The sequence below is a fragment of the Dreissena polymorpha genome, chromosome 9 (assembly GCF_020536995.1).
Source record: "Dreissena polymorpha isolate Duluth1 chromosome 9, UMN_Dpol_1.0, whole genome shotgun sequence".
Taxonomy (NCBI): Eukaryota; Metazoa; Mollusca; class Bivalvia; order Myida; family Dreissenidae; genus Dreissena; species Dreissena polymorpha.
In genome coordinates this window covers 99,358,509-99,382,722 of record NC_068363.1, presented here as the reverse complement: position 1 = coordinate 99,382,722, position 24,214 = coordinate 99,358,509, and the positions used below count along the sequence as shown (strand labels likewise).

At 34.8% G+C, this 24,214-nt stretch overlaps 1 protein-coding gene across 11 annotated transcripts in view; it reads right to left on the bottom strand.

The window, feature by feature from the left end:
- The window catches only part of LOC127845316 (uncharacterized), a 66,761-nt gene extending 60,367 nt beyond the window's left edge, over nucleotides 1-6,394 (bottom strand). For all 11 annotated transcript variants that reach the window (XM_052376155.1, XM_052376156.1, XM_052376159.1 and 8 more), the window contains exon 1: nucleotides 5,886-6,394. In XM_052376155.1, the coding sequence (XP_052232115.1) occupies nucleotides 5,886-6,303 (418 nt within the window). In that variant the 5' untranslated portion in view covers nucleotides 6,304-6,394. The remainder of the gene's footprint in view (nucleotides 1-5,885) is intronic.
- Nucleotides 6,395-24,214: the final 17,820 nt, after the last annotated feature.

Sequence of the window (24,214 nt, the reverse complement as noted above, 5' to 3'; positions counted from 1 at the left end):
GAAAACAATTATCGAAAGCAGCAAAGCAAATGGGTGTCATAATGGATCCCTTTAATATATAAGTTTTCAAATTCGGCAATGTTTGATTAACGTACCAGTTTGTATGTTCTTTTGTGTTGCATTTTCTATCAATATCAACCTGTGATCATTAAGGGATTGCAATTAGATAACAAATAAATAACCTGATTGGTATAATTTGTTTGTTGTTCTCACAATTCCATAATCGTCCCTTTAATTGTATCAACAAACATTGTTGTTTTTCATGTAGATTGATTAAAGCAATCATGAAAGAATTACTCAAATCATTACCAACTTATTTGGGTATAAAAAGTTGGAAGTTCAGTCCTATATCTTTTTTAATACTCTTAAATTTCATTGTGATAATGTGAGAGTGACTTAAAATGTCCATTGACAAGTGTAATGTGTGTTCTTTCATATGTACAGATAGCTTTATCCTTTGTGAGGTAAGAGATATACTTAAATAATTATGGTCTGTATTTGTCCCTTAATTGTTAAATTGAACAACAACTTATTTTTCTTGCGCTAATAGTATATTGTCAGCAGCAAAGAGTAGTGCACAGTACAGTAACTGTTGAAATACTATAAGCATTAATAGGTGCAATGACAGCCGTACTTAATTGACTATTATCACTTAGAAGCTATTGTAATTACTCTAAATGTTCGTGTCGGAAAATACAGATACAAAAAATATTCCAAAAATACAGGTGTCTGAAAATTTAGTGACACTCTAAAAAGATTGAACTGACGAACGGATTCGGTTATGCAATAACGTTCATTGTATTAACGAATATCAAGTGCTTGTAAAATTCCACGCCATATAGTATAAATTACTTTTTATATATATTTGCATTTTATTAGAAATAATTTCACATTATTTATTCTTGTACCGAAAGTTACTATAAATTAAGAGAACCGCATAACGGGTGCCACGCTAGGCTGCGATAGCTTGTCAGAATATTTTTTTTAGAGGTCACTGTGACCTTGACCTTTGACCTAGTGACCCAAAAATGGGTGTGGCATGTAAAATTCATCAAGGTGCATTTATATATGAAGTTTCAAAGTTGTAGTTGGAAGCACTTTGACTTTAGAGCCTATGTTAAAGTTTTATATTAGAGGTCACTGTGACCTTGACCTTTGACCTAGTGACCCAAAAATGGGTGTGGCGTGTAGAACTTATCAAGGTGCATCTACATATGAAGTTTCAAAGTTGTAGGTGGAAGCACTTTGATTTTAGAGCCAATGTTAAGGTTTTAGCACGACGCCTACGGCGGACGAGCTGGCTATGACAATACCTCAGGTTTTCTCAGAAAACAGCCGAGCTAATAAACAAAATATGCAACCTATGAATTCTTTTTTTGTTTGCAGTCGTTGTCTAACACCTTCAATTGTTTGTATAACAATAGGGGTGCATTACATTTTGTGCAGTATAAAGTATTTGTCATAATTTTTTTCTTTCTGATGTGAAACCATTGTTTAATACTGGTACACATGATTTTTCACCCACTAACGCAAATGTAATGGGCTATTGCCCTAAGGGATTCATCTGCCAGGTTTTATGACCATAATCCGGTCATAAGAATGCATGATTGAAGTGATACCAGATAAGTTAAAATAGGGAAGAAATCGGGTAAAATAGCGCTGTAATATGTACTGTCCGAAAATTTAGTCATAATTTATGGACAAAAACCTGTATGTCAGAAAAATTAAGAATCACAAAAAAGAATTAAATGAAAAATTAATTACAGTATGCTTCATGCTTGTATTTATCCCTTTCCATTATACAATCTGATTCATAATTATTTTTTTCGTTCTTTCAGGTATGCCATACCTGGAGTCATTTTAAATGTCAGCACGAGTATCAAGAAATCTCTTGAGAAAAGCTGGACTGACCAGAACCGAGAATTCTGTATATCTTGTTGTGGTAATTGTCATTGCACTTTCAACAATAAATCTGGATTGCTTCGCCTTCATCGCGACGGTATCAGAAGGTTCATACACACATGATTCCACAGCGAATACTTATCTGTCCGAGTTATTCTATTCTGATAAAGAAGCTTTGAAAAGCAGTGGCGATGGTAACTGTTTATTTAATTCTGTTTCAACCTTGCTGTGTGGCAACGAGAGCAGAAACAGTTAAATGCAATATCTATACTGCCTTGAGATATTGAAGTCGAAAGACAAGATTATGAGAGATAGGGGCTGAATGGGTCAAGGTCCCCCCAGGGTACTGCTTCCCTGTACCCTGGGTACTTTGAAGAATACTTCAAAGTACCCAGGGTACGCGGAAGTATACTTAAAAGTACCCTGGGTAGGGGGAAGTAGTACCCGGAAAAATTCGTACCCAAAATTGTTCCAACCCATTTTTTTCGTAACCAAATTATTACTTTTTCGTACCCAGATTTTTCATAACCAAAATTTGTGTACCCACATTTGTTTTCGTACACAAAATTTGTGTACCCACATTATTTTTTTCGTACCAATATTTTTCTTAGCAAAATTTATTTTTCGTTCCTAAATTATTTTATTGTACCCAAATTTTTTTTTTTGCATAATTTTTTGTACCAACAATATTTGTACCCACATTTTTTTTGGTACCCATAATTTTCGTACCCACATTTTTTTCTCGTACCCCAAATTTTCTTACCCCCCTTTTTTTTTTCGGCGTTAGCTGTATACGCCAGCTTTTCACCTTACCTGACCTTTGTAACTGTCCAATAAAATTCAAATAAAATTTCCCGCGGCTAGTTCAAAATGAATACACTTCAGTTATCCCATAGGCTGATATGAGCATACCATCAGAACATTGGAAAAAACATGTCCGCGTCTTTGTAACACTGTTTTACTGCGTGTTCAGCATGAAACAATTTTATCTCTAATGAAAAGGCTTAATAGATAGAACAATTTTACACTCAATCTCGACATCAATACAGTTTGTGCGTCCACCTTTTATTTTCAGAGGCAACAGTGTTTTTACTTAAAGGCTATGTTATCATTTTAGTACTGACTTTCATATTCCTATCAACATGTTAACATGTAAAAGTATAAAAAGCAGTGGAAGCGTGGCCTCACTTTAATGCATTGCATTTTAACCCGCGAGTTATTAGGGTTTATTAACAGGTCATCGCTGCGTCCGAAGACGCTTATGTGCTGACCTGAGTTCGTGGCCAGTTTGTTATATAATATTGACCTAGGTGAACTAAGATTTTCTTTAGATCACAAAAGATGTTAAATGAAGATTTTCAGCGATATAATTATGGTATGTCAATAATAGATTCTTTATGTGTTTTCAACAATACCATGATAAATATTATTTTTAATTAATTTAACAAGAATTATTCCACCATATTGCCTAATGTATTAAGCATGAGCGCGATGATTCTTGATACTGTTAATAATCGAATCAAAAAGCAATGCCCGACAAACCACTAAAACAGGTTTGTTCGAAGAACGCACGTATAAATATTTAAAATATGTACGGATACTTCGCGTGTGGCCGGTTTACTCATATGTTTAAATTTCACTTCCATTCTTCATTTGGTTTTCTGTTTTGTATCTATAGGTTTATGACCAGCAATATGTAATTATGTAAAATAAGCCGCGAAAACTCCGCGTAACATCCCGTATTGCGTGTGATCCAGCTAAGAACTGCACAGAAAAAGACATTCGCTATCCTCGGTCTCATTTTTTTAACTCTTTACCTTTCACAAACTCAAACCACAATCAACGCCGTATATCTTTTTATAAGATATTTCTTGTTCGTACTCATATGTGAAAAATGTGGGTACGAAAAAAATGTGGGTACAAAAATTTTGTTACACAAAACTGTGGGTATTAAATTTTGGGTACGAAAAAAATTATGCCCCCCAAAAATTGGGGTCCGAAAAAATTGCGTACAAAAAAAATGGCTTCCAAAAATTTTGATAACGATTTTTTTCCAGGAACTACTTACCTATACCCCAGGTACGTTGTAGTATACTTCCTCGTTCCCCAGGACTGAGGTACTTTGAAGGATACTTCAAAGTTCCCGGGACGGGGAAGTAGTACCCGGGGGTCCTTGACCCATTCAGCGACAAAGAGCATTTAAGAATCGCGAAAAGCTGTGTATGACTCTTGAGCAAGACACAATTGCCTGTACCAGACTCAATGCTTGGACATTTGCCTTCCATGTAATGGCAATGTATTGTGCCCTTAATTTGAAAATCAATCTTGAGTCACCTGCAGTCAACAGGTCCACTGATTTCACCTTTAAAAACCTGAACGCTACTTTCATTATGTTTGTTTAATTTAATTTTGTCTACCAGAAATACCAATATTTAAAATGTCTTAAATAATAAAATATATATTTTGATGATGTATTCTTTTCTATTATAGTTGGCATCTGTATTCTCGCGGTATCCCTATTTTCGTGGTATTTCGATTACGCCCCGTTAGTGTTTTTAACCTGTTGTTTACCTGTCAGATTTGGTATCCCAATTTTTTTGCAGTCAGAAAACAGTATTTTCAGTGATCATTAGCAATATTTTGGTAAGTTGTAATTTTTATCTATGAGAAATACTTCTAGCTTTTTTTCAACTGGTTACGCATCGTCTGCTCGTATTTTCCCGATCTCATTAATATGCAAATTTTACAAGCTTCACCCATGACTTAGGTTACATATCACATGTTAAGTATTAGACCTTAAATCACTTAATTTAATACTGTTGGATCAACCTAAATGATCCTAAGGGTTGTGTCTTAAAGGTGAGATGATCAATTAATTATGATGACTTATGTTGTGCATGTAGACAAAGTTTTCCATAACAACTAGTACATGTAGAATATCTTGATGTGAAGTTGATCAAATTGGGACAATGTGATGTTTGTAAACATTGGGTACACCTGACCCAGTCTGCACATGTTAAAGTGCTCAGAAGAGGAAGCACCCGCACCTAGAGTAGAATTATGACTATGGTGCAGTTCAAACAATTGTAAAAAGTTAATGTTTATGTTTAAATCAAACTGAATCTTTAATAATTATTGTTACTATTTATCAAAGTTAAGCTATGAAGCAGATATCATGTGTAAACTGTGATTTAGTGAACTACGGCCCATTGACCTACTTACTGCGAGAATATGAATATGGCGTCTTGTACGCATCCGTGAACAGTTTGGTGTATTAACTGCTTGGCAAAAATTTAACATTATATATATTAATAAAATTTAGATTGGTATTACGGCAAAGTTGTTTATCTTCGCAAAGGAGTCCATAATTTATCAATAAAGTATTTATTTCAACTTAAATTTTTATTTGAACGTTAAGTACCGCGAGAATACGGATGACCAGTATTCCATTGACTTAATTACAAGTACTGTCTTTAACATATAAAAAACTTTGCTAAAGGGCGTACTGAAGTCATTTAATATTAAAATCAGGATTCAACGTCACAATCCAGATATTAAGGGGGAAAATAAAACTGTTTTCCATAATTTTACTGATTTTGGTATTGTGTGGTATTATATTTTGTCCTTGCATTATTTAATGCTTCTGTTTTAAAACAGGAATAAAATACTTTTTGTAAAACAGAAATGATTAATATATAGCATCATTTAAATGTGTAGTGGAGTAAACATTCATTAAAATCATAGTTTAACGCCACTATCACAATGTAAAGGTGGATAATCTAACTGTTTTTGGTAAATTTACTGTTTTTGCAAAAACAGTACAGTTTTTGGTATCTAGTCATAGCCTCATTTCTCTGTGCCATTGAGTCGAAGATGATGGACATCTAGCAAAAATGTATTTTATAAAAAAGGGAAAACATGTGCTCCGTATTTTTCAAAAAATTCTGGACTTTGTCTGACATGCCAAGTATCAAAATAAGTACCAGGAGTATGTGTCGAATAGGAATAATAATCCTGTTGACCAACTTGTTCACTTTCATAGTTATATTCAGATTCTGCTATAGCTTCATCAACAGCGTAACTTGTGCTCTCATGTCCTGCTTCCTGTTCTTGGTACTCGTATCCCTGGTAATCTGTGTATGCTTCTGGTACAAGACCGTCATTATCGTACTGATCCTGCTCGTAGTAGTCCTGTCCCTGCTCGTAATCGTATTGATACGATGGATTGCACTCGTAGCCTTCTTGAAGTTCTTCGCCATCGGCATTGGTAGGGTTCTCGTAGTACTCGTAAGAAGCCTCGTCCTCCGCATTATCGTACTGATAATACGATCCTGCATTAGCATAAGACGCAGACGGTTGTGAAAAACCTCTGCCTCTTGGATTACCTCGCGAAAAACTCATAAGTCTGATGTCTTTTTTCCCCCTAAGTATATTGAAAAATCCGTAAACTGATAACCGGAAGTAGGCATACAATAATGACACCGGTGGGAACAAAACAAACAGACTAAATCCCGTCTCTATTTAAGAAATAGAAAACCTCACTGAAAGTCCTATGGCAGAATAGTGACCAGCCAGGCAGCCCCAAATAGTATATGGACCGAAGCCGAAGGCTGAGATCGGGTGTACCATGTTTCGCCCCATCACTAATACGCCCCATACTAGCTTACCCCGCCTGCAATTCAGTTCGTCCCATCAGGTTTTCACATCGCCCCGCCCATCTGCGATAACCGATTCGCCCCATACCTTAAATATCAGTGCCCTATATTTTTACAACCCTGTTGAGTAGGTATGAAAATATTATTCGTGTGCGTCGTTATTTTGAATGATTAACATCTGTAATGTTACATATCTTTTAGTAATAGCGTGATAAGTATCTACCTGATTTAATGGATAATCAAATTAACGCAGGAAGCCTTTTATAACGTCTCGTCCATCAACACACGGTGATTGAATGTGTGACAAATGAAATCATAATCAGAACTCGTTTTGTTAAAAAAAAATACTATACGCGTTGGTTCACGTATCACACTCAATATATTAAACTTTAGAATACTTGTTAGATAAACAGAATCGAATACAATTCCTTCTACGATAATAGTAAGGTGTATTTCTTTTATTCTATCCTAATGGGCGTTTGATTTCGGAGAGCTCTTTTATAATCTTTTCATGCATTTTTTATGTTGAATTGAAGATGTAGTGGTTAAAATTATATGATAATCGGATAATCCACGGACGCTTAATGAGAATTATGTTATATATGTCCCTGGACAATCCAAGTTACAAAATGTTTGTGAAAACAAATCCAATTATCAAGTTCTATGACAATGACGTCGATTAAAAAAACGGACATTAGCTCAAATGTCAGAAATCAACACGTTTTTTTTTTAAATGTTTGCATTGACACAAAGACAAATGTTTATTTGTGGGCTCTATATTGGCAAATAAACTTGATGGACTTGATTTGAAAAAAAAAACACACGACTCAATGCGTCACTTAGTCAGAATGAGTTAACTATTGGGATACATGTAGCAAGCAAGCATGAACAAACAACTCGATGCGTATATTCATCAGTGTACAAATATATACAAAAACAGGACTTGTGCGTAAGACGGCTACATGCAACGCAGGCAATTCCATGTTGCCGGCGCCGGATGCCACGGGAACACGCTACACACACTTCCATTGGGTTAAATACTTTGAAATTAATTTTCAAGTTGCATGTAACATATTCAAATTATCACAGTATGAACACTGTTTCAAAGGCTTGATATAACATAACACGTTAGCCAGTGAATTATTTTTAACATATAATTCAACAGTACATGCATATTTATACATCTTTTTAAAGTAGACGACATACAAACGAAAATTATTGGCTTTTACAAAGTTGCCAAACGCAAGCTCGCTTTCTTGTCTGATATGAGGCATTATCATTTAATGCATTATTTGACATTTCCGTCAATTCTATTCTAAATGCATATGAGCGGAAGAATCACACAGAGACTGGGGCATATGTTATACACGTGTCATGCACAATTTATACATATACTTGCAAATTCTCTACCGGCCGGGTTGACAGCCGCTGTAGCCAAATTCTTTTTCCTGTTATCATGGCGTATGTGAATGTTACGTAAATTAAATCTGGAAATCTGTTATTGTGTGGCTTAATAAGCATATTTCGGAAAACAATAGAAACAGATATTCAATTGTAAATGTATTCGTAAAAGTTAGTTTTCTGTATCTTCATTTGAGTTTTATGTAGCTCAATAAGCATATTTCAGAAAACAAAAGAAACAGATATCAGGCCTTTTCCACTCCGTTTTGGGAAAACGCAACACTGGAATTTTGGGAATTTCGTGTCGTGAAAAACACCATTTTGGGAAAAAAATTATCGCAAAACTGGCTCAATTGGAAAAAATTAATTGCATGTAAATAGGATTTCTTATATTTCAAAGAAGCCGTTAACTGGTAAATAACGACTATTTTGATAACATATGATTAAAATTTTACAAAATATTATGAACGTGTGTGATAAGTGCAGGTTTTTTTATCTGATTTTGGGGAAAGGGCCTGGTCTATTTTGAGGGTAAAAAATCGCGTGATATGCCGGATTTTGAGGAAAATAAGGAAAGTCTTAAATAATCAATTAAACATTTTATACTGTTTTGAAAACAAATTCAAGGCAACAGATAATTCAATTATGTAATATTTTTTATATTTTGTACACTGGATCAGGTTAACTTATATATTTAAAGGTTTAAAAAGAAATCTTTTTGGAATTGGGAATTTTTTTCATTTGGGAAAAAACAACTGCTTTGCATTGGGAATGGGGCCGATATTCGGACCCGTGGCATAGAGCGGAAAAGGACTGGATATTCAATAGTAAATGTATTCGTAAATTTTCGTTTTCTGTATCTTCATTTGAGTTTGAAAAAATTTCGTTGTATTTAACTAATAAATGTTAAAAAAATATCAAAATTAATAACAAATTATTCGTTGAAAATTCTTCGCTAATTAAAAAAGTCAACACTGTAAATTTAAACAATATTAAAAAAAAATAAATTATTCATGATAACAAACCTCACGAACTAGCTCCATTTATGTCATTGTTTTTATACATAGATTCATCATCCTAATTCAATAGTGATAATTGTATCACTAAACAACACGGTACATTTTGGAGACAAAGTATGAAATGGTTTTTTGCAATGCTTACATTCATCTAGTTACACAATTCAAATGTTAGACTATACAACCACTATTCTAATCAAAACTTCAGCAATTAAAAGGGAGGTTCTACTAATGTTATTAAAACTTGTTATCCAACCCTTTTGCCTGTATATTCACATGTGACATTTGTAACTTGTACAGTTCAACACCGTTATTTCAAACACCGATAATCCGAAATCACCGTTACCTCGAAGTACGTTTTGGGTCCCGATTGTGTTTCTTCTTTGTTTAATGTAAACTTTCGTTAAACCGAAGAAATCGTTAATTCGAGGTGATTCTGTTGGTCCGAACCACAGGTGATTAGCGTGTGGCTATGATATTAATTAGTGAAAACATCATTTTGAATGATAAATAATCAAATTATAACGAAAAATCAACTTTTCTGAAAAAAAATCACTATCAAATTTATATATATAACAAGGTGCTCAACTCGAAATCACCCAAATACAGGGTGCATCGCTTTGAACAGCCATTACTTCATCTATTTTGCAGCGATTTTCGCGATCTCGGTCTTATTCAACGCATAATTAATTTCCTTTCTGGAAATGTTCATGTCTTGCAATATTTTAACAAATACTGGGTCAACTTTTATGAAATAACACGTAACACAACTCGCGTGACCCACTTGATATCGATCAGACAGGATTTCAACAGAAATCTTCACAGAGTAAAGGGCATTTTCCCTGCATAGTTCACGGACCTCGATACCAGAATTCAATAAAACGTATGAAAAAACTCGTACCGTGCTTGCCGTTGCATTATGCATCACAACTAACTGTCCAGCGCCGTTTGAAACCTTTGTTTACGTACATTTCAACTGACATTTTAAACACACAAGTGATTTCATTGGTCCAATGCGAAGGTGTGTCTTTACACCTGGAGATTTCATTAATGAATACTGTTTGATCGCCTTCAATTAGGTCAAGCGAATTGTGTATCATTTTTTTTTTCAATTTGACTCAGCATGTGTAGAAATATAACAAGATATATACATTTCCAGAAAAGAAATTCATTTCTGCGTTAAATAAGACCGGGTTCGTGAACATCGCTGCATAATTGATGAAGTAATGTCTGTTTAAAGCGATGCGCCCTGTTTTCGGGTGATTTCGAGTTGAATACCTTGTTTATATATATATATATATATATATATATATATATATATATATATATATATATATATATATATATATATATATATATATATATATATAGTGATTTTTTTCAGAAAAGTTGATTTTTCGTTGTAATATAATTATTTATCATTCAAAATGATGTTTTCACTAATTGATATCATAGCCACACGCTAATCACCTGTGGTGCGAACACTACAATTCGCACCTATAATTATCAATCATTTATCCGACATAAAAACTGCAGACACCAATTAAAACCAGCTGCTAATTGAGCGTAAATTCGCATGTTTGTTGTCTGCTAATGGTATTTTTTTTGTTCTTTACAAAGATAATGATTTATTTTTTTGATACAACTACATATTCAAGCCTTAATGGACACCTAAGCACACATACATTTATAATGGGGCGGTCTGATAGGGATCGGGGGCGATAACGGGGCGGATCGGTTGGCGAATCGGTATTTTCAGGATGGGACAATAGTGCGTCGGGGCGAATCGTCTGCCACCCCTGGAGTCCATATACTACCGATAGTCTATTTTGGGCTGCCTGGCTGGTCACTATTCTGCCATTGGGCCTAAAGTGAGGTTTTCTAATTCTTATATTATACCGAACATTTTTGTGCAGATGAATGTCAATAGAAATAAAAATAAATAACACAATATAAATTCCATAAATATTAATCAGTTACTATTTATAATATGTACCGTATTATTGTTGTGCGCGAGTTGTCTCCCTGCGAAAGTTGGACACGGAGAAATTTGCTTCTGTATACAAAATTCATTTTTATTGTAAATCATTTCACATATTGAGATACATTTTATATATATTTCATATTTTTCTCAACTTCAAGGGGAGATGATTCTGAACTTATTCTTACGTTGCTCATTTACGATAGGGGTTGAGTACTCATTGATATGAAAACACTGTAAAAGTTTGAAAAAAAAAATGAATGAAAACTGTAAATTGTATAAAGAAGCTGCATTTCACAATACTTTGAAATTCAGTAAAAGATCATAATAGATTTATTGCTCCGATATTCATCATTTTCAAAAGGGTTTGAGTTATACTGATATAAAAACACTTAACAAGTTGGGAAAGATTCAGACGAAAGTTGTGAAATCTTTTAAACAAGTGGAAATTGTTTATTTTGTCAAATTTCATAGAAACAAATTCTGGACTTATTGTCCCGATGTTTCTCATTTTAAAGGAGGTAAAAATGCTCATTGATATGAAGACACTGTAAGTTTGGAAAGAATCTGATGAAAAATGTTGACATAATCACCTTACCAAGCAGTTTTTCACATTTATTTTTAAATTCAAAGAGACATAATTCTGGACTTATGGTCAGATATTGCTCATATAGAGTTTGAGTTGGGGCCTCATTGACAAAAAAACCTGTGAAAGTTTGGGAACAATCGAATGAAAATTTTGGACTTCGAACAAGGATTTCAAAATTTCTCAAATTCTAAGGAAGATAACTATGGACGTAATGGTCGGATAATGCTAAAGGGCCCATACCACCTGGATAGTAATACGTGTCGCGCTTCGCGCTCTATATGTGGTTCTTAATAAAAACTCCGAAAAGTGCTTGACTCTAGGGAAACGGGTTTCTGGGACACAGCTCCTACTTGATAAGCGGCTGCTTCTTTTATCGCAACTCATTGTTACAATCAATAATACGTGTCGTGCTTCGCGCTCTATATGTATTAGGGATAGGCCTATGATAGACAACCATAAAAATACATGGATAAAAGATGTGTTGTTTGCATTTATTTGTTTATATAAAAACACGTGTATTTTTTTATAAGATATTTAAGTGATGTAAGAAATTTTAATTAACGTTGTCACCACGTTGCATCCATTAATTTTAATAAAAATGTCCAATTGTTGTAAAATGGATTCTAAAATGTCTACATAAAATAAAGCTTTATTATATTTATTAACCTGGCTGAAAAAATTGTCAGCCGCCGTTCGTGCCGGAATCCGGGATTGAACAGGGGGCCTTTAGATGACTGTTGCGTAAACAACTTCAGTCTAACGCTCTCCCAACAGAGCTATTCCGGCTGACATTCACTTATGTACTGCTATTTGGTGAAGTTGTGTATAGCGATCGTTATTATATGTCTATAAATAAACTAATACATCGTACGTTTTCGTACCATTACGCCTTCCAATAAACTTGCTTGCGCGATAGGTCGTCAAATATCGTACTACATTGATTCTCCACTAAATAAGCAAATTAGAAAAACCACAAAATAAATATATTTTGATTATGTTTTGTTTTTATACAAAACATCATTTGTTTTTATACAAAACCAGAAAGTTTCGCGTATTTGCCCAGTCCATGTGATCTTTCCCCAGTGATCAGTTGTGGATCAGTTATTAATTAAAACAATTAGCTTTGCATTATTGGCAATAAATGTTGTAATAAATGTAATAGGCACAAATGCAGTACTTATTTACACTAATTTACACATAAAATCACCACTATGCAAGATATTCTTAAAACAAAAATATATACATTGATCCGTAAAGTAACTTCTCCTCCCATAAGCGAAAAAAAATGCATGACATACTAGTCGCCGCCTTCCAGGGCGACGCAAATTACCAAAATCGATTTCTAGCGGTGGCGAGAATTTGTAGAAAAATAAAAAAAACTACGGAAGCCTATATCGGCCATAAAATCTATGAACGGATTTAAAAACCGAACTTTTAAATGACCTCTTTAAAATACTTACATCAAAATGAAAAGTGTTCTATTTCAACTGATGAACTTTTTTGTGTTTAAAAAAAATTGCAACAATCATTATGATTATTCATTTGTTTTTGACAAATATTCTGCAACTTAAAAAAGACATTTATTTTACGGTGCTTTAACGAAGTTAGGCTGTTGTTTCCTTCTTTTAGTAGTAATCAAAATGAAATACGTTTAATGTCAATACAAAGTTCTATGCGTATAAGTATACAATACAATTTATTAACTAACAATAGTTATATATTACAGACAGGAAACATAGATAAATGAAGCAAAAATTGACAAATTCTGTAACCAGCACAGATACATATCTAAGTGGTAAAGGGTTAAATACGTATATCAGTGGTAAAGGGTTAAATACGTATCTTAATGGTAAAGGGTAAATAAATACATATCTAAGTGGTAAAGGGTAAAGTACTTAATGAGTTATTCGAAAGTCGCGGTTTTTGTTTTAACTTAATAAAAAAGCGAGCATATTCCCCATGTGGCCCTCTATGCATCTATTGACTTTCATCAAGCTAGCTTACATACTTTTTGAGAAATTGCAGGATCCAGATTTTTTTTAAAGATATAAACGTGAATATGCCCAAGCCCTCTATCCACATAGCTAGTTTTATCAACATAGTTTGCAGAATAGTAAGGTTATCGCATGATTCAGATCTTCAATACAGTTTGCGATTATTTATGTAACCATAGCAATGTTTGTCTGGCACAACTAAAATAATGTGCATATTCACCATATCACCCTGTATACATCGCAAATTAAATCAACCTAGCTTAATTCAGAACTTTAAGAGTTATCGCACGATTCACATTTGGCCGTCACACGGAAACAATGAAAGACTGGGGGTAAACCAGTTACATTGGTAGGAGAGTGAACAGAACATTCAGAATCTGAATAATCTTAAGAATAGCAAACAAATGGCACAGTTTTTTATGTCCTTGTTCAAAATTGTCGATTTGCCTCAGATATGTAGACAGACAGTAAACATTTGTTTTAAGAAATACTAGAACCCAACAACTTGTAATCGGTAATAATAATGAAGAAGTTAGCCTCTGGTGATTAATAACACAACCGTGAATTGTTATACATGTATAGGTATTATCACCCCACACCTTCACCTACTTATAAACTCAAATAGAAAGAGTCTATTAACTAGAAGCTACAAATCACAAAGCACATTATATTATTATATAGTAAGGGGAATGTAGAAGTTGCATATAGAAGTCATCCAAAAATGGGTCTAATGCCATTTGGAGCCAGGTTTAATCTAGCTTGCACACACCGGTCAGGAGCTATGTTGTTGGATATGCAGTCACACAATGCTGTATTTTCCCTTAAGAGGACATGGTAGCTCTTGGGCAGACCGGGCGGATACACAGGCTGAGCTGGAGCTAAGCTGGCCTCATATGGCATAAGACCCATTTGTCTACCTATAAAATGGGAATGATAAGTGTGTATTCATTTGAATTCAATTTCTTTTTCCACATATTTCTTTTAGTGCCTGCATTTTTTAAGTGCGTCTAATAGGTGGTGTCGTTTTACATCTTAGAATAAATAGTTCAGTCTGAAATTTTCAAAAAATCTATCAACAACCTGAACAGCACAGAGGTTGTATATTTAAACGTGAATGAAACACCTGAACCCGTTAGGCAGCTATATTGACAGTGTCATTTTTTCTTTAGGCGTAAGGCTGCAAAGCCCTTCAGATGGTAAATTCAAAGAACAGAAGGTGAATATTTGATTAAGAAAAAATGATTGTGCCTAATTTAAGCCTCAATAAGCACTTTGTTATGCACACATTTAAGAGCAAATAACTCAGGATTGTACAGATCATTGGGGATGAGAAAAGTATTGTGCATACATACATGGCAATACTGTACAGATTATTGGGAATGAGAAAAGTTTTGCGCATACATACATGGCGATAGTGTAACAGATCATTGTGGATGAGGAACGTATTGTGCATACATACATGGCGATACTGTACAGATCATTGGGGATCAGAAAAGTTTTGCGCATACATACATGGCGATACTGTACAGATCATTGGGGATGAGAAAAGTATTGTGCATACATACATGGCGATACTGTACAGATTATTGGGGATGAGAAAAGTATTGTGCATACATACATGGCGATACTGTACAGATCATTGGGGATGAGAAAAGTATTGTGAATACATACATGGCGATTCTGTACAGATTATTGGGGATGCGAAAAGTATTGTGCATACATACATGGCGATACTGTACAGATCATTGGGGATGAGAAAAGTATTATGCATACATACATGGCGATACTGTACAGATCATTGGGGATGAGGAAAGTATTGTGCATACATACAAGACAACACTGTACAGATAATTGGGGATGAGGAAAGTATTGTGCATACATACATGGCAATACTGTACAGATTATTGGGGATGAGGAAAGTATTGTGCATACATACAAGGCGATACTGTACAGATCATTGGGGATGAGGTAAGTATTGTGCATACATACATGGCGATACAATTTATTCGCTTGAGAAAGGTAGAAACAGTTTGCTCCAAACTTGTAACATTTAAACAGACAAACCAATGAACAGACAGAGTGACTCCAAGACTGACACTCTCTGTGGGGTATACATGTTAATACTGAAATACGTTTCGAATAATTTCTTACTATGGCCCAGCTAAATATCTAATAAATAGAGTAAAACAATTGTACATGGTGCAATTTGGTGTATTTGAATTTATGCTGAGTGGATATGCCCTCTTAGTGCAAAAAGGTACCATGTGCCATTGAAATTGAATGGCATCTTTTTAACACCAATTAGACGATATTATATTTCAATTTCACATATGCCTTCTGGTTAAACTGGTTACCTGTACAATGTTGAGAGACTTTCTCATGTCTTCATGAGCCACAGCCACAACTGTTTTCATCCTCGCTGGAGTAACGGTGACACTATATCCCTAAGAATTAACGGTGACACTATATCCCTAAGAATTAACGGTGAAACTATATCCCTAAGAATTAACGGTGACACTATATCCCTAAGAATTAACGGTGATACTATATCCCTAAGACTTAACGGTGACACTATATCCCTTAGAATAAACGGTGACACTAAATCCCTAAGAATTAACTGTGACATTATTTCCCAAGAATTAACGGTGACACTATATCCCTAAGAATTAACGGTGACACTGTATCCATAAGAATTAACGGTGACACTATATCCCTAAGAATTAACGGTGACACTATATCCCTATGAAATAAGAGAATGTGATTTTTGGATGACAATAAAGGCTGCATTTCAGTAAAATTAAATGTGACATTAACTATAAAGAGAGCACCATACTTGATAGTTGAGACATAACAAATAGAACTTATGATCATTTAATCCAAAAGATCATGTACTAATGAGAAATGGGCAATATACTAAATATTGATTGGCCAACCAACTAACCAACCAGGAGTAAATAAAAATATTTTCATTGATAGTTTAATATGTTTAACAATAAGTTTCAACAATTAAAACAATAAGTTTAAATTAATGTTTAAAATCTTAATTCGATGTATTCAATAGAAATAATTAACTTAATTATACCTTTTCATCGGCTATGAGACTTTGCTAACATTTCACTATGTGCAAACAACTTTGTGGATAAGACAATGCAATTCTACCAACTGACCAACCATATGAAAAGTGGTCATCTGAGAACAGCCGTCACCTGTCTTCAACGACCATTTCTGCCATTTCCCTGAACATACTGCTGTTCTCAGGTTGGACTGTACATCTTCATTTTGAGTGCACGAATATGTTTCTGCATCATTTATATTATGACTTAAATGTATTTTGTTTTATCACAATGAGATGTAACCTATCTGTACAAATATAGCTGTCGTATAAAATTAAATGACAATATGGATCTACTAATAATATTAATTATCATATTTTCAACACATCCAGAATAAAGGTTTAGAATGATAGCGTCCTAGGGTTTGGCTTTCTTAATTTCGGTATCCTTTTGATTGGATGTTTTGTTACAAAATACTTTAATATTGAGAACAAACAGGTTTCAAATATTCTAAAATTTGACCTTATAATGACTTAGGTTTTAACCAAACATGTCACACTTTTGACCTCGGTCGAGATATCATAAGGACAAATGTTGAGACAAAGTTTCATGAAGATTGGAATAAAACTGTAACTCCAAGACTGTTAACAAGGCTTTACTGTAGCAATTCAAGGAAACTGTCCCACCCCCTAGCATCCCAATTGTTCAATCGGCTGAAACCATTCTCAAACTCAGCTGAGATATCAGTATAATTGTTTTTGACCCTGGTTCATGAAGATAGGACGAACAATGCGAAATATAGAGTGTTTTATGCATTTTAAAATTTTGACTGCATGTGACCTGTTTCATACAAAGGCGATATTTCGTTGAGACAAATGTTCTGACCAGTTTTCATGAAGATAAGGCAATAAATGTGGCACATGGAGTTTCAACAAGGTTTAACTATAGCCATATACCGAAAACTGCTCCGCCCTCTGGCGAACATTGTTTTTTTAACGGACCGTAACCATTTTCCAACGCCACTTAGGTATCGTTTTACAAATTTCTGACCAATTTTCATAAAGGTTGAGTACAAACAAGGTTTCACTATAGGAACATTAGAAGCACTACTATACCTCGTACCAATTGTAACTATTTTCGTACATGGCCCATCTATCCCTAGAACAAATTGTCTACTGAATGTAATAATTAGAGTTAAACAGACATTTTGTAAATTTTTCAGGAAAAATTATAGTGACCTGCATTTGTCAAATAAAATCGATGCGCAGTCTTTTTTCTCAATAAGGTGCTATCGGAATATTCAGCCAGCATCAAATTTGGGTCGGTAAGGCCATGTTTGGCGTAGACTGTTAAAATGTTTTACTTTATAAGGAAAACTGCCTGGCCTCCTGGCTGCCATGTTTTTCAACGAACCGCAACCATTTTCGATTTCAGCCAAGAAAGCGTTAGAAAAGATGTTCTGATCAAGTTTTAAGAAGATTGGACAATAAATGTTTCTACTAGAGTGTTGAGAAGGTCGAACTATAGACCAGCCATATAAGGTAAACTGCCCGACCCATTGGCGGCCATTTTTAGCTTGACTATTATATATAAAATATATATAGTGGAGCTATCCTACTCACCCCGGCGTCGGCGTAAGCGTTTGCGTCTGCGTTAGCGTGCAAATGTTTAAGTTTTCGTACTACCCCAAATAGTTTCTTTGTCCCTTGACATATTGCCGTCATATTTTGCAAACTTGTTTACCAACATGACCCCAACCTATAAACAAGATCAGACAACTCTATTTAGCATTTTGTCATAATTATGGCCCCTTTTCCACTTAGAGTATGCAGCAAATGTTAAAGTTTTCATACTACCCCATTTATTTTCATTGTCCCTTGACATATTGCTTTCATATTTTGAATACTTGTTTACCAACATCACCCCAACCTATAAACAAGAGCAGACAACTCTATCAAGCAATTTTTCATAATTATTGCCCCTTTTATACTTAGAATATGCATATAACTGATATTTCCTATATCCTTTGACATATTGCTTTTATATGTTGCGTACTTGTTTACCAACATGACCCCAACCTAAAAAAAAGAGCAGACCACTGTATCAAGCATTTTGACATAATTTTGGCCCCTTTTACACTTAGATAATTGAACATTTTGCTTAAATTGCCATAACTTCTTTATATATTATTACTTTGACGAAACAACACTTACTTGAATACCACAAGGGATTCCACCCAAACAATACCCCGCGCACCTACCCAGAATCTCTCCCCCACCCCCAACCTCCCCCCCCCCCAAAAAAAAAGAGTTTTTTTGTAAAAACATCATCTAATAAATTACCACACCACACATTATACCCCCCTCTCACCCCCCACCCCCCCCCCCCCAAAATAAAAATAAATATTTTTTTTTCCTTTTTTTATCGTCTAATAAATTATTGAATATGAACAATTTCCCTATGATGGCTTACGTTATACTGTCAAGCACTCGAATAGTCGAGCGCGCTGTCCTCTGACAGCTCTTGTTATAATAAGCTTTTACTACTTTTAATTTTAATTTGCAATCTAGTTTTTTACCTCACATGGCCAAGTTTCAACTTGACCGTTATGTAAATGGGAGAAAATATTATGACAAGTTTAATGAAGATTGGAAAATAATTTGAGTAGGATGTAAATAAGATAAATATTGCTGATGCACAATGCATGACAAATGACCGACTAATGGCGATAACAAAAGCTCACCAAAAGCACACGATGCTCAGACATTCACAACTGCATACAAAAACAACAAATGTATGCAAGTTTGAATGCTGTTTTTTTTTTAAATAAATCATGAAGGAGAACTTTTCCTAACAAATTTGCATATAAAAAAGATTTACAGACTTAAAATGTGATTCACATCCACACTATATATAATAAGAAATGTAGCAAGTGATGATCTTGATTTAATTAAACCTTACATGCAAAAGCATTGACACAGTGATTGAAACAATTATTGAAACTTTTATTTATATTTTTAACTATTTTCTCATTAATTAAAGCTTTAATATTCTGAAAGCCGATGTACATGTTGGCTACATGAATTGGACCCTTTATAGCAAAAGAAATAAGGAAAAACACTGAATGGTGTTTACGGTGTTCTGCCAATGTCTCAAAAGAGGGAACACATGTCTAACAGCTCAAGAAAACTTGGGGACATTTTCAATTCTTTTCAGACAAAAGCAAATTAACTTAAACTTGAACTTATTTAACTAAACAAAATGTAACCCTTTTGAGTATAAAGCAAATAGGAAACCGCCAACAATTCAACTCTATATTTTCAACAATAATACTAAAGCCAACTAAACTCTTCTTGCTATTTCTTTTGGAAATTCTTGTTCAGTTCTTTATTCATGAACTTTGTGACACTTTAGCTTGTTTTTTGTATTCTGTCCACGAACTGCCTATAATAAATCTCCACAAGCGGATTAAAGGGACCTTTTCACAGATTTTGGTATGTATTGAAATCTATCATTAAAAGCGTTATATTGATTAATGTAAACTTTGGATCTCAAAAGCTACAGTAATTTTTTTTTAAATTAAACAAAGAGAAACAAGAGTTCCACAGTCGGAGACATATGCCTTCGAAACCAGGCTTTATACTAGTCACTCCAATTTCAATAGGGGTCATCTACTCTCCAAGGCCAATACATGTGTGAAGTATCAAACCGATCGTTAAGTTGTTGACGAGTTAATGATGGGAAACAATTTTCATACTTATAGTGACAGTGACCTTGACTTTTGACCTAGTGACCCCACTCTCAATAGGGGTCATCTACTGTCCAAAGCCAATGCACATTTGAAGTATCAAGCAAATCGGTCCATTTGTTGATGATGTATTGATTAGAAACGATGTTCCCACTTATTGTGTCAATTGTGACAGTGACCATAACCTTTGACCTAGTGACCCCAATTTTAATAGGGATCATCTACTATCCAAGTTCAATGCACATGGGAAGTATCAAGTCAATCTGTAAATTTGTTGACGAGTTATTGATCGGAAACAATTTTCACACTTATTGTGACCTTTGACCTAGTGACCCAAAATTTAATAGGGTTCATCTACTGTCCAACGAAAATGAACATGTGAAGTATCAAGAGAATCGGTCAATTGAATGACGAGTGATGGATCTGAAACGATTTTTATAATTATTGTGACAGTAACCTTAACCTTTGACCAAGTGACCCTAATTTCAATAAAGGTTAACTACTGTCCAAGGCCAATGCACATGTAAAGTATCAAGCCAATCGGTCAATTCGTTGGTTAGTTATATTTATCGGAAACGATTTTCACACTTATTGTGACAATGACCTTGACCTTTGACTTAGTGACCCCAATTTCAATAGGGGTCATCTACTGCCCAAGGCCAATGCACATGTGCAGTATCAAGGCAATCGGCCAAATCTTTGACGAGTTATTTATCGGAAACAAACTGGTCTACCAACAGACCGACTGACCGACATCCAGCAAAGCAATATACTCCCTCTTCTTCGAAGGGGGTCATAAAAAAGTAACCCTCAACTGGGCATGAACCACTGATCCCTGGGGTAAAAGTCTGACGCTTTGACCACTCGACCATCTGTGCTCATACAATGAGTTATATACTTTATATAAGCAATCCTAGTAGTGTCACAAATATAACGACAACAACATAACTCTCCAAATTAATCAATCGTTTCGCGTTGCAAACACTTTTCATTTTTTTAAATCATCAAAAGATGCATATAATGAATATATTATAACATTGTAATGTTTAGTATAACTGTTTCCTCACAATTATCGCAACTACAACGAAAACTTTGCAAATCTGAAACACATTTTTTATTTTGTCAATTTACAAACACGTGAAAAGGTCCCTTAAATATGATCAGAAAGCAGATCTAACAAGAGCTGTCAGAAGACAGCGCGCTCGACTTTTCGAATGCTTGACAGTATAGTGGGGAAATTGTTCATATTCAATAAGGTCAAGGTAATATAGTAATATTCTAACTGGAAGGGGACAATAATTGAAACATATTGATCGCTTATGTTTTAAAGAAGTGGTACATTATAGACAATTTTGAGTTCAGGTATATTTTTCACAATCTATTGAACATTTGTAAAAACATAAAACAAACTAATAAGATTATTTTTCAAGTTTGATAGCAAAAGCTTGGGCGTGATGGTTGGACGGTCTTTCAAATATAATATAATATAAATAAATATTTGTGTATTTTTTACCATGTTTAAAAAAAAATCTGTTTGTGTGTGGGGGTTGAGAGGTTGAATTATATGGATGTGTGGTCATTTATTAAATTATATTTCAAAAAAGAAGAAGAAAAAAAGGAAAAAATAATCGGGGGGGGGGGTATCTGGGGTGCGGCCTCGGGGATGGTTTGGTGGAGTCCATTGTGGTATGTCAGGTAAGTGTTGTAAGTGTTGTAAGAGCTGTGTTCGTGAAACACAATGCACCCTACTGCGCCGCTTTGAAGCCATATATTTGACCTTTGACCTTGAAGGATAACCTTGACCTTGACCTTTTACCACTCAAAATGTGCAGCTCCATGAGATACGCATGCATGCCAAATATTGAGTTGCTATCTTCAATATTGCAAAATTTGACCTTTACCTTGAAAGATCACCTTGACCTTTCACCACTCAAAATGTGCAGCTCAATGAGATACATATGCATGTCAAATATCGAGTTGCTATCTTCAATATCGCAAAATTTGACCTTTGAACTTGACCTTTGACCTTGAAGGATGACCATGACCTTTCACCACTCAAAATGTGCGGCTACGATATACGCATGCATGCCAAATATCGAGTTGCTATCTTTAATATTGCAAAATTTGACCTTTGACCTTGACCTTTAAACTTGAAGGATAACCTTGACTTTTCACCATTCATAATGAGCAGCTTCATGAGATACGCAATCATGCCAAATATTGAGTTGCTGTCTTCAATATTGCAAAATTTTACCTTTGACCTTGAAGGATGACCTTGACCTTTCACCACTCAAAATGTGCAGCTCAATGAGATACGCATGCATGCCAAATATCAAGTTGCTATCTTCAATATTGCAAAATTTTACCTTTGACCTTGACCTTTTACCTTGAAGGATGACCTTGACCTTTCACCATTCAAAATGTGCAGCTCTATGAGATACACATGAATGCCAAATATCAAGTTGCTATCTTCAATATTGCAAAAGTAATGACCATGGTTAAAGTTTTCGGTCGGACGAAAAGGCACCATATATTTATCATTTGACCTTGAAGGACGACATTGGCCTTTCACCACTCAAAATGTGCAGCTCCATCAGATACACATGCATGCCAAATATCTAGTTGCTATCTTCAACATTGCAAAATTTGATATTTGAATTTGACCTTGAAGGATGACCTTGACCTTAACCTTTCACCACTCCAAATGTGCAGCTCCATGAGATACACATGCATGCCAAATATCAAGTTGCTATTTTCAATATTGCAAACGTTATGGCCAATGTTAAAGTTTTCGGACAGATGCCATATATTTGACCTTTGACCTTGAAGGGCGACCTTGACCTTGACCTTCTACCACTCAAAATGTGCAACTCCATGAGATACACATCCATGCCAAATATCAAGTTGCTATCTTCAAGTTTGCAAAAGTTATGGCCAATGTTAAAGTTTTCGGACCTACGAACAGACTGACGGACAGTTCAAATGCTACTGGGTGCATAAAAAAGGGGAAAGAAATTCTGGGGGGGGGGGATTGTGGGGTGGCAATTTATGGCAATTTAAGCAAAATTTATTTATTTTACCTTGAGATTCAATTCAAGGTCAAGGTTAAATTCAACTTGCCAGGTACAGAACCTTTATAATAGTAAGAAAGTATTTGAAGTTTGAAAGCAATAGCCTTGATACTTTAGAAGTAAAGTGCATTTCAAAGTTACTAAGTCAAAAAAGGGCCAAAGTTCCTTCAAAATGCCAACCAGAGTTATGTACCGTGTCCTGTACAGTCCTCTTAGGATAGTTAGCGAGTGTTACATGTCTGAAAGCAATAGCTATGATACTTTAGGAGTAAAACTGACCAAAACACAAAACTTAATCAAATTTTAAATTGTTTAAGTATAAAAGGGGCCATAATTCTGTCAAAATGTCATTCCGAGTTACATCACTTTGCCTGAATAGTCCCCTTATGATAGTTAGTAAGTGTTGCACGTATGAAAGCAATAGCTTTGATACTTTAGGAATAAAGTGGACCAAAACACAAAACTTAACAAAATTTTCAATTTTCTAAGTATACAAAGGGGCATAACTCTAAAAATGATGCTGACAGAGTTATGCAACTTTACGTACACAATTGTCTTGTTGCCATCAAGAAGTATTCCAAGTTTGAGTTAATTATCTTTGATAGTGTTAAAGTTATTTGACTTTATAAAAAAACTTTAACCAATGGCGACGCCGACGCCGACGCCGGGACGAGTAGTGTAGCTCTCATTTTTCTTCGAAAAGTCAAGCTAAAAGGAAGAGAGGCCGACACATATCTTCACGCCGCATAGATGTTAAATTAAACGGCAATTTTGGGTGGGCAAGGCCTATGTTGGTGCGGCCTC